Raw genomic sequence first — 12601 nt, 5'->3', positions numbered from 1 at the left:
CAGACGGATGAGCTTTGTAAAAATCGATGCGTTTCAGAAAGGCGGGGCATAGAGGAGAAACAATAATGTATAGTATGTGGAAAATAATGTGTTTTTTTAACCTTAAACTGCATAAACACATTTCATTACACCAAATATACAAAATAATGTTCTTTTTAGCAACATCATATGACCCCTTTAAGTTGCATGCACTGTATTTCAAGTCTTCTGAAGCTTCTCGGAAGTTTCTTGAAAGTCTCATGAGCAAACACCATTAACGTCAAAGCTGTCAAATACAATTTGACAGAAGTTTAATTTGATCATTTTTAGATGACCTGTTCTTTTAACTAGGGCATGTGTGAAGTAAGAGCCAACCGGTCTATCAGCCAAACAGAGAGCAGAATAATCACTCTTGCTCTCCCAGTCGAGTTTAATGAGGGGTGAAGAGCTTCCATCTTATGTCTGGCTTGTTGCACGTTTGGTCACAGAGAGCTGATTCATGGCACCAACTCTTCTCCTCAGTCCCCACGCCGATTGTACCGTCTTATCTGAGCAGCTAAATTGCCTCTTAGTGAACTGACTAGCCTTACAGGATGATTCTAGCTGCAGATTTTGTCTTGAGCAAACTAAAAGAGTGCTCTGTTTGAACGTTCCCCTCCCAGCTAATGTAATGCCGCTGGCTCACGGTGCCCATCTCTGAAGAGCAGATCGCAGAAGGTCTGGTGTGAGTCGCTGAGCTGATGTACGATATGTCGGGCCATTTTGATTGCCGTTAGTTGGGCGGCCGACAGCAGCCCAAATAAACACCCCTTTTGCATCAAAAACGCCTCGTCCTTGTCTGAGAACGCTACAGTATGTTGTTGGGGAAAATAACATTGTGTGCAATGACAATACAGTTATTGTGCAGTTATTGTATTGTTTGTTGAATGTGATGACATGAGCAGATACTCCAGATATCAGTTTGCTAAGTCAAGCCTCATTTTTGTTGTCGCTTATACAGGATTTGTGATATTAAACCAAGAAACAAGTAATATTACATACAGTGGGCACGGAAAGTATTCAGACCCCCTTCGATTTTTCACTCTTTGTTATATTGCAGCCATTTGCTAAAATCATTTAAGTTAATTTTTTTTCCTCATTAATGTACACAAAGCACCCCATATTGACAGAAAAACACAAAATGGCTGCAATATAACAAAGAGTGAAAAATTTAAGGGGGTCTGAATACTTTCCGTACCCACTGTATTAAACAAAGTAACTTGCCATGTGCTATTGGCATGAAAGGATATTAGTCTATACTTTTTTTAATCAATAAAATGGTCAAAAAATATTTAGACATTAAAGAAAGAACCCAAGGCATTTCTAGAGACCAGAAAACCAGAGGCTGGTTTAGCAGCAGTCTAGCCCTAACAACCGTCCAGAAAACACTAACAAACACGTAGCATAAAAAAGTGTTGAATGTTGGACACTTCATGCATTACTTAGCCCTAGCAACTACATGGTAAAAGTGGTGAAAAATAATCCGAACACTACTAGATAAAACCCTCGAAAACCACCACCAACAGCTCTGTGATTGCATGCTTTTTGTAAAACTGATGGTGTACCAACAGCTTCATGTTTGCATAATATTGAGGATTTGTCACCTGCATGAAGGCTGGTATACACTACATGACATTCAAATCTGAACAGACTTTTAATTAAACAGTAGGTATCATGTACTTACTGACTTGTGAATGGTTACAGAGAAAAGACTGGGGATCATACGCAAAAATGACTGAGGATCACACACTACCAGACATTCAAGTCGTTCCCAACGCTACAAGCTTACACAGAAACATATGCCTTGATGCATGATAGATGAAAACAGCTTGTGTTCTGTGATCAGCTCAAAATATAAAACATTTCTGATATCCTCTGACTAAATGGATTCAGTCTGAGCCAAAAAAATGGGTTACATTTAGACATTCCTCTGACCCTAACTACAGGTCAACTAACTCTCATTAGAGTATTAGCAGACTGTAAGTTAGCAGGTTAGTAGAATAAGTTAACACGTATTTGTAAAGCCAACTGAATGTGTGTTGGTGGATCATCAAAATAAAGTGCTAGCAGATGTTAAGCAGACAATCTACTAATACTCTAATTGCTGATAGTTGACATGTACTGTAGATGCAAAGTTATTTAAAGTTAGTAGAATGTCTAATGTGAACTATCAAAGTAAAGTGAAAATTGGTGTCTTGTGCCCGTTATAGACTACGCAACTTTCAGTGAAATTGGTCAATTCTGAATGATTAAAATCTGTAGAATGTAAATTGGACCAAAGTCATATACTGTAGTGTAATCCAGCCTTAAGTTCAAAGCAAACCTTTTCAGTCTGAAGACTGAATTTGAAGCAACACATCAGCATGAAATGACATTGCAAGCACATTGATTTCTTCTCAAAGAAGTACAGTTTTGATGCAGGTGTATATGTGAGTGTGTTACAGTCAGTGTTGGGGAGTCACTAGTTGCATGTAACGGAATCATGTAATTTAATTACAAAATAACTGTTACAATTACTGAGAAAAAATGTGTAATTAAATTACAGTTACTTATGAAAATGTTAATGATTACAAAGGGGGTTGCATCTGAATATTTTCACACACATACAGATATGATTGATTTATTTCCCAAATTGCATGTGTTTCAGGACTAACTCTAACCCTAACCCTGATCTGTGTTTATTGCTACTGTAAGGTTAACCCCACCTGCTTTAAATGTTTCAAAATGATTAACAGTTTAGAAAAATGTAGAAAAAAATATAAATTTAAATTTAGAAAAGTAACAAACAAGTAATAAAATGTAATCAGTTACACCAATAAAGTAACTGCTATATAGTTGCACTACTTATTACATTCTAAATAGGGTAACTTGTAATCTGTAACCTATTACATTTCCAAAGTAACCGTCTGTAACACTTTATTTTAAGGTGTCCTTGTTACACGTTACATGTACTTACTATTATAATAACAATAAATTATGCATAATTACATGCAAGTAACCCTAACCATATAGTAAGTACATGTAGTTAATTAATATTACCCAGTACCTAAATGTAGAATTAAACTGTAACAAGGACACCTTAAAATAAAGTGTAACTTAACCTTCCCACACTCTCAGAAAAAAAGGTGCAAAAGTTGTCACTGGGGCGGTACCTTTTCAAAAGGTACATTTTTGTACCTAAAGGGTCCATTTTGGTACCTTAAAGGTACATATTAGTACCTAAAGTGTACATATTAGTACCTAAAACGTACAAAAGTGTACCTTTTGAAAAGGTACCGCCCCAGTGACAGCTTTTGTATCTTTTTTTCTGAGAGTGCAACACTGTTTACAACATGTGGTGTGTTCATTGTCAGTAATGAGACATTCGATTGATGGAAGCACTGATGTATTATATTCCTGCTGCTGTGCTGGTCTCAGGTCCTGGAGAGGAGCATGCGGCTGGAGTGTAAATGCCACGGTGTGTCTGGATCCTGCACCACCAGAACCTGCTGGATGACCCTCCCCAAGTTTCGCGAGCTCGGCTACATCCTCAAAGACAAATACAGCCATGCCGTCCACGTGGAGCCGGTCAAAGCCACGCGCCACAAGCGGCCCACTTTCCTCAAGATCAAAAAGCCCTACTCGTACCGCAAGCCCATGGACACGGATCTGGTGTACATCGAGAAATCACCCAGCTACTGCGAGGCGGACCCCGTGACGGGCAGCGTGGGCACTCAGGGCCGGGTGTGCAATAAGACGCTGATGCACCATCCCAACGGCTGCGAGCTGATGTGCTGCGGCCGCGGATACAACACACACCAGTATTCACGAGTCTGGCAGTGCCACTGCAAGTTCTTCTGGTGCTGCTACGTCAAATGCAACACTTGCAGCGAGAGGACAGAGGTGTACACATGCAAATGAGCGATGCTTATGGAAAAGGTAAGGGTCTTTCATCCTGACATTAAAAGATGACTCAATCAGGAGGCATTTGTTCTTTTGCACAAGACCTTACTTCAGACTCACTCTGATGGAAAATCGTCAAGATTGTCAAAGCTTTACTCTGGAGAAAGAATTGCGTGAGAAGGAACGTGGAACTAAAAGTGTAAATGACTGTACCTTTGATGCCACACAGCTTTGCTCGCTTTCTTCCATAAACCCTGAAGCTGTCTGGATTAAAAGAAGGCTCTCTGTAAAACCCATAACAACGACCTGCACCTTGATTGTACCAATGGAGCTACTGAGACATGGATGTCTTGCAGGCATGCAGCGAAATTGACAAATAGAGCAAAACAGCAGGGTTCCAGAAGTAGAGGAGAGGACTTTCTTTTATTTTTTTGCTACAAATCAACCCAGGTGAAAAAAAAGTGTACTAAAAGTGCTGTATTTTCACACACTAATTTTGGACTTAATATTCGGTTACACTTTATTTTAAGGTATCCTTGTTACTTAGTAACATTAATTACCTACATGTACTTAATATATGGTTAGGGTTAGGATTAAGGTTTGGCTTAGAGTTACTTGCATGTTATTATGCATAATTTATTGTTATTATAATAGTACGTACATGTAACGTGGGTAAGAAGGACACCTTAAAATAAAGGGTTACCAATTATTCTTTAGTACTAATCTTAAGATCATCTAAGTGTACTCAACTGTGCTATTTTGGGACACCATGAATATGAACTAAAATGTGCTTTTAACATACTTTCTCTGTAAAAAAATTTGTATTTAGATACCACTTGTAGTACACTTGAGTGTACTAGTGTATGAAAGATGGTGTCCCAAAATAGCACAGTTGAGTACACTTAGATGCTCTTAAGATTATCTTAAGAAGTACTACAAAATAATTTTTAGTATTTTAAGTACAAAATTAGTGTGTCAAAATAGAGCACTTTAAGTACATTATGGAAGTGCACTTTTTATTTTCTCCTGGGAAAGTTTGTAATGATTCATCTTGAAACTGGTTGGTTTCACGACTTTAATTTTTTTTATTTAATAAAAATTTTTTTTATTTAAGTTTTTTAATTTTATTTTTTAAGTAAATTCCTATAGAGAAAATGAATGGGAAAATTACTTCTGGAACCAAGGTTGCTGATCGCTGTTGTGCTCTGTTGTTAAATTCTTCCAAACAACTGATTTTATTTATTTATTAAAAACAATGTTGTTAACTGTAATTAATGAGACACTGGAAAGAAATAGTGGATCTGCATCTCTGTTCACGAATACACTGAGATTTGTATCTTATGAAAGAATAGCTTTTTTAGTTTACAAGACAAGAAGCAATATTTTTTTTTCTATGAGAAATTTCCTGTGTGCTGCTAGTCTGGAATAATCACATTCGCTGTAATATTACGAAACTACTGACCACAAGCTTTTTGTAACTGGTATAGTGATGAATCCAGATGTAGAATTTACACTGTAATTGTAAAATATCGGTAAGAGAGTATATTTTGTAAAATAATATTTTTATATGAATGTTTTATTTATACTTTGTCATTTCTGAACACCCAATGCATTCCGTTTGCATTATGCAATAACTTTAATTTGTGGGTGACAAAGTTGGAATGTGGATGTTAATTATTAAAATCAAATTTAGATCTCATGTAAGCATGGTTATGTTGTTATAGTATAGTGTTTGCTAATGGAAAGCAACACTGTTACTAGTGCTCTTACTTAGGTTTAGTGATTTGAACAAAGTGATGCTAGGCACAAAAAAAGGCCGAAAAATGGGATCTGAATGGGCTGAATAAACATTACACAACAGCAATGCTCCGTGTTGGACAGTGACTACAGCTCCGTGTGTAATTGATGAGCGCAGTGAGTGTTATGGTGATGACTTGCTCAAGGGGGCGGAGCTGGAGCTGGAGCTGTCAGGTGATTGATGACTTTGACATTTCTTTCATTTAGACCTTTGCCACTCGTTGCTAAACAACTCCATTGATTGCTGCGAAATATCCACCAGATCGCCTTACACATAATGATAGCATTCAGATAGCTTTCTCAAAAACATTATTAACACACGGAAAGATAAGAAATATTAGATAGATAGATAGATAGATAGATAGATAGAAATAGTCAGATGATAGATAGATAGATAGATAGATAGATAGATAGATAGATAGATAGATAGATAGATAGATAGATAGATTGAAATAATCAGATGATAGACAGACAGACAGACAGACAGACAGATAGAAATAATCAGATGATAGATAGATAGATAGATAGATAGATAGATAGACAGACAGACAGATAGATAGATAGATAGATAGATAGATAGATAGATAGACATATTTTCTCCGTTCTGGTCCTGTCATCGAAACTCAAGCTTCTGTTTGTTATTGTGTCAATTGCCAAAGAGAAGTAAAAATGCTCACTTGGATTGCAATTAAATTCTTAGCTGTGTTTGTACATAAACATCACTTTTTCACTGCCAAAGCTTGTGTGATGTCGGCTATGCTCATAACATAAGGCCATTTTTTTATATTATACTTCAGTATTTTTATATAGTATACTATATTTTCTAACAGAAGAGCATTTGTGTATAGAGTATTTGGGAGTATAGAAATAAAAAAAATTAATATGAATAGCTCAGAACTCATAGATCATTTGATTCTGGGTGAGAAACTTTGAGAAATCTCGGATTGCAATTCAAGTCACCTTTATTTCTACAGTGCTTTACACAATACAGACTGTCGAAGCAGCTTCACGGTGATAAACAGGAAAATAAAGTTCCAGCGATGCAAACCTGTAAAGCAGCTCTAGAAAGAGGACAATAGCAATCGGTTGATTTTTAAAGTCAATAGTTTTTAGTTTAAAAGTGAACTGTTAAAGTCCGTTCATGTTGATTCAGTTATCTGGAGTTTTGCCAACTCTAAGGATGCTGACACATGGAGACATCGGTTTGAGACATTGTGCTATTTTGAATAGGCCACATATTCTAGAGCGTTCTGTGAGATTGATGCGGTACATTCTCCGATCACTGGACCACAGGGACAGACATCAGAGCTGAACTTTCAACAGATATATGCTTTTCCACAGTGCTTGATCTCGTTTGACGCAGCCCTGGCTGATTATAATGAACAGTAAATGATGATCAGACCATTTTTCACTCAAATTGAGGGTAAAAACCACAAACTATCAGTAGTCCAAAGATAATAATAACAGCAGTAATTGCATGTAGTGAAGAGGAGGAAGAAAAGTGTGTTTTGCACCCGCTGCCTGTCTATAAATCACCCAACACATAACTGCATCAGTCATCCGTTTGTTTTTCATCTGGTTGAGACATGCACACGCACCTAGCGCAAGGCAGTCTTGCCCTGGTCTTCTTCACACATGTGCTTGTTGAATCTGTAGGATACGTGTGCATTTGACTTCTGAAGGAAATCATTCTTCTGAAGAATAGTTCAGCAGCAACACTTCTGCGTCCTCTGTGTTATGGAATATGTTCCTTTCATGGGAACTTCGAACTGCGTCCTCTAGGGGTCGCTATGGGGAATGCCTCGTCGTGACCCGTGTCTGAAGCATACATTGAAAAAACACCAACTCGTTGGCCGGCGACAGCCATGACACCACTACCGGTGCGACTATAGTATAAATAGGCGCCGGGAGCACACATCATTCTCTTCTTCGTCTTCATTCACTGTTTTGTTTGAAGCGTGCATTTCTGTGGTAAGAGCGATCTCTATTCATCTCATTATGGCGAGCACTAGCAAAGCATTTAAGGATGTGTGCATCCGGACCCCTAGAGGACGCAGTGTCTCGTTCCCTACTCAGGGAACCATGGTTACATAAGTAACCTGAGACGTTTTGTTATGGGATATGAAATGTTGTTTTTGACAGCTTCTCTTTGCATTGTAACCTTTCCAAAAGGTTTGAAGCTTCAGAAACCGAACAGGGAACATTACTAGACGCTTAGATTAGACTTGTAAAGTCGCAGAGCTGATATTGTTGAGAAAGAAGAAAGCTTCCCCTCTAGGTGTGTATTTCGCAACACTGTTTTTGAGATCCAGCGCTGGGTTATATTTAACCCAGCATTTTTTAGAGTGCATAACCTAAAATGCGCTTCATGTAAAAGCATCTAAATTAAATATAACTGGTTTTATTCAAGTAAAAAAAAAAGATCTAATATGACTGAATCGACCTGCTACATACGGTTCCCTAGTAAAAAAGTAATATATTTAAAATGCATCTATTTCATACTAAGTTCAAATCTATTTACATATTTACTTACATATTGCTTGGAACTTACTGATATAAAAATAATAATGTAACTTTTTTTGGCGTACTACTTGTGCACAATGCACATTTCTTAATATTAAGCCTAAAATGTGTGGTTTTGAGATATGAGGAGATGGATTTGTGAGTGAACTTAAGTAACAACTGCCTTTGAAGATCATGCGTGAATTCTTGTTCTGGGATTGGTATAATCATAGAGTCCCATATGATACTTTTCATCTTTCGCTGTGTGGTTGGGTGTGGGGTATGCTGGTCCCTCATGCGCCCCTCCACCTTTAATGTTATCTGAGAAACGATTACTGCAAACCTCACATGTCTGGAGTATCTGCATGTGCAAAACTCAATGCTGAGAGATCTTCAGGAATTATCCCATTTTCTCTTTTTCCTGACACAAACCTCATGTTACATTTAAGAAAGCTATATGCTGCTTATTGCATAAAGCAGACAAAGTTTCCATATTTGTTCATATTTGATTGAGTACACTGTGAAAAAAGGTCAAATATTTAAAGTGTACCTGAAGTGTACTTGTGAGAGTTCCACTTTCTTACAATCAGATTTACCTCAGTATATCTTTAGTTGGACTTACTTCTGCACAATTAAAGTGCATTAAGCACAAAATGAGTTGTTCCAATTTAGCAGACTTTAAGTATAGGCTACCAGTTTAGTATAGTAAAGTACAATTGCAGGATATTTACATAAATGTATTTGTAGTATGCTTAGCATGAAATAAATGTATTTCAAATACATTTATGCATATTTATTTTTCACTATGGTTACACTAACAAAAGTGTTTTATTAAGGGTCTGATGCAGCAGAAGAGCTGCAAATCTCCACTTTTTACAGTGTATACAAGCCGATCAGCTCAACTCAAGTTGTTCTCCATGTCTTTTAGAATCGATATCTTTATGATGCAAATGACTGCTGATCTCCAGGCTGGCATATTACTGCTGGCAAATGGTGATGACGAGTCTTCCTCTTTGAAGCTGCTGTATGTCTTTCATGTCCTCTGGCTTAATGAGCACATGTGCAGATCAACAGTGTTGTGACAACAGCACCACGTCTCAGTCCAGATCAATGTTGGTGAATTAAAGACATGTTTACTGTGTCAACAGTGCTTTAATATACAGGAAAACATGGACTGTCTTGTTTGACTTTTTGTCTCACAAAACTGACTCAAGCTAAGAATACATATATTCTTATAGACAAACCGTGTTTGTTAGTTTTCACTATAAACTGAGTGTTTGTAGATTCCCTCCCCGCTTATTCTCTCTCTCTCTCTCTCTCTCTCTCTCTCTCTCTCTCTCTCTCGTTTGAAGTAAATGCACATGTGAGCTGGAGGAAAGATTGATGTCATAATGAGTGTGATGGCATGCTTTAGTCATTTAAACTGGCAGTATCATCTCAAATTATTTCATGGCTTTCTGCAATGATACATTGAGAGCAGGTCCAGACAGGAGCGGAGAGGCTGTGAGTTACAGTGCCTGCAGGACATGAGGAGCTCACTCTGTGTTCATGCCCTTCTTCATGAGGAGCTCACTGGAAAAAAGCAGTGCATGCATGACCTCCGCTATAACTCTTTTCAGTTGCACTGAGTTGAATTTTGAATGCACTCTATAAATATGCGATGGTGAGGTCTCAGTGTTTACAGAGTAAACCTGCTGAGTAGTTGCTCATAGTTTCCTTTTTATCATGCAATGATGCAGAAGTAGCAGCACATCTTTTTCCATATTGTGGTGTACATTCGAGTGTAATGGATTATTGAATATGATATAAATGTGGGGTGGGTGATTGGTTCTATGTATCTGTTGCTGGCTGGATGTTTAAAAAATGAATGCAAGCTTGCAGTTTGTTGTAGAAGGCTGGGTTTAAGTGGACTAAATGACTGGAGAAGTACTGCACACGTCACCAGAGACAAGTGTGTTGCCTTCCCCCTGAAGATCCAGTCATGACATTTAAAAAAAAACTAACATATGCATGGATGAATCGTCCTCAATAACATGCATTTAGACAGTAAATAGGATGAATTTTCATTTCATGCCAACTTTAAACTTTAGGGACCAATTCTCACTATTAACTTATTAGCATGCATATTACTAACATTTTGGCTGTTTATTAAAGCACATATTAATGTCTTATTTTGCATGACCATATTTTAGATCCCCCTTAAACCCTAACTACCTATTACTACCTTACTAACTATTAATAAGCAGCAAATTAGGAGATTATTGAGGCAAAGGTCATAGTTAATAGTTAATTAACAGTGAGAATTGGTCTATAAAGTAAAGTGTGACCAACTATTTCATAAAGGTTTGGTGAAGCTTAAAGGCTCTGTGAGGAGTTACCAATTTCAAGGAATGTCTATGGGATTTTTGGCCAGCTGCCAAAAACATTAATTAATTATTTTATGCAATTACGTTTTATTGATTCACTGCAAAAATTGTCCAAATGGTTAAAAAGATTCAGTAAGTCAAGTCAAATTTATTTGTGTTAGGAGTTAGGAGTTTAGAAGAAAAGCCTATAATAAAGCATGATCATTAACAGATTTACAAAGATCATTTTTTTCTAAATGAAAATGAGTGTAAAAAGTTTTAAGCATGATTGATGTGAGGTATTATATGACCTCTGTTCAGTGACTATATATGACCTATTAGCAAGGGTTCAGAGAAAGGTCAAAGGTCATGCTCAGTGTCGGAGCAGCACTGCTGAAGAATGGGAATGTTAATGAGTCAAATTTGATGTGACAAAAGACATAATGGAAAGAAGAGAAAAGCCTTTGTGTCTCACCAAAAAGACAGAAAGCCTGGTGATACAGCACTGATGAATATTAACCTGAACTCACAGACACTAACTAACTCCCTAAATGCTCCAGTTAGTGTACAACAGTGTCCAAAGGCAGAGACAGACAGAGACGAATGTGCTTGGAGAGGGTATTGTCTTCTCTTGTGCTCTCTCAGGGCTTCTCTGGGCTTACAGAAGCAGCTCTCTCAGTGGTTTTGGCCAGTCTCTGAATGCGGGAAGGTGTCAAAGGAGTCTTTTCAAGGCTGTGTCTCAGATGGGAAAGTAAACACCGGCTCTGCTATCTTCCATTGTTGAGGGTTTCTTGGGAAGAGGTATTCGGCCAATCACAACGCACTGGATAGCTGGCCAATCAGAGCACACCTCGCTTTTCAGACCGATGAGCTTTCTAAAAATCCACGCGTTTCAGAAAGGCGGGGCATAGAGGAGAAACAATAATGTACAGTATGTGGAAAATAATGTGTTTTTTTTTACTTTAAACTGCATAAACACATTTCATTAAACCAAATACACAAAATAATGTTCTTTTTAGCAACATTATATGACCCCTTTAAAAACTTTATGTACTTCATATTGTTTTTTCTTCATATTTTATCTGCATCCATGTCCCTCTCCAATAGATTCTTAAATGCTTATATTTGTTACAGTCTCTGCAATGAAGGCGAAGAAGACGAAGGACAATCCACAACGAAAAGTCTTCAATATTATAATCCACATAAACTCAGGCAAGGAAACAACTCAGGGTAGTCGTAACATCAAGCAATAACCGACAAATTACTAAACAGAAAGAAGACTTTAAGTAAGGCAGCTGACAAGGGGAAAACAGGTGAAGGGAGTTAACTAATAATGGCTACCAAGCAAATTAACTAAAGAGCTAAACCAAACAGGAACAAAACCATATAAGGAAAAACAGGAACGGGCAGATGTAACAGAAAAAGACAATACAAAAGTTCATATTCCTAACAGTTCTACGCGCCGTAGCAGAATGATCCAAGGAGGGCGGGAGGGGGTGTGGGAGGACCGGCAGGAAGGCAGGCTGAAGACCAAGGTGGCGATGAGGGAGGAAGGAGCCATTTTGGAGACGGAAGGTACCAGGGTGGAGCAGACGGTTGGAGGAGCCAGGAAGATGACAGGAGAGAGCTGGAGTAGGAGGAGCCAGACATGACCCAGACCGCAGCCATGATGGCGGCCCCCGGTGGAGCCAACGGAGGGAGGAGCCATGGTGGAGGAAGGGCTGACACCTCCAGGGGGCCGACTGACGGCGGCGGAGCAGGTGGTGGTGGAACCCAAGGTGGAGATGGAGAGCCGACGAGCCAGGGCGAAGCCGAGGATCTGGAGGGCGAAGGTGGAGCAGGTGACTTCGACGACTGACGCATAGGCGGAGATCCGGAAGGCCGCGGCGGAGCCAGAGCGACAGAGGGCTGAGGTGGAGCTGAAGGGAAGGAGGAGTTCAACGGAGCCGGAGGGACGAAGGGACGAGGCGCAGCCGGAGGAGTGCAATCCCGAGGTGAAGGTAGGGGGACGACTGACCAAGGCGGAGCCGGAGGGACGAGGGAGCCCGGTGGAGCTT

The 12601-nt window shown here is 38.8% G+C and overlaps 1 protein-coding gene across 1 annotated transcript in view; it reads left to right on the top strand.

The window, feature by feature from the left end:
* Positions 1-4347, top strand: part of LOC107675161 (protein Wnt-7a-like) — an 8325-nt gene extending 3978 nt beyond the window's left edge. Inside the window, exon 2 of the mRNA XM_016469405.1 lies at positions 3436-4347. Coding sequence (XP_016324891.1) covers positions 3436-3918 — 483 coding nt within the window. The 3' untranslated portion in view covers positions 3919-4347. The remainder of the gene's footprint in view (positions 1-3435) is intronic.
* Positions 4348-12601: the final 8254 nt, after the last annotated feature.

Source organism: Sinocyclocheilus anshuiensis, unplaced genomic scaffold (genome assembly GCF_001515605.1).
Source record: "Sinocyclocheilus anshuiensis isolate Anshui unplaced genomic scaffold, SAMN03320099.WGS_v1.1 scaffold1556, whole genome shotgun sequence".
Lineage (NCBI taxonomy): Eukaryota > Metazoa > Chordata > Actinopteri > Cypriniformes > Cyprinidae > Sinocyclocheilus > Sinocyclocheilus anshuiensis.
Note: the sequence above shows the minus strand (reverse complement) of the source record. Positions and strands in the feature narration are given on the sequence as shown.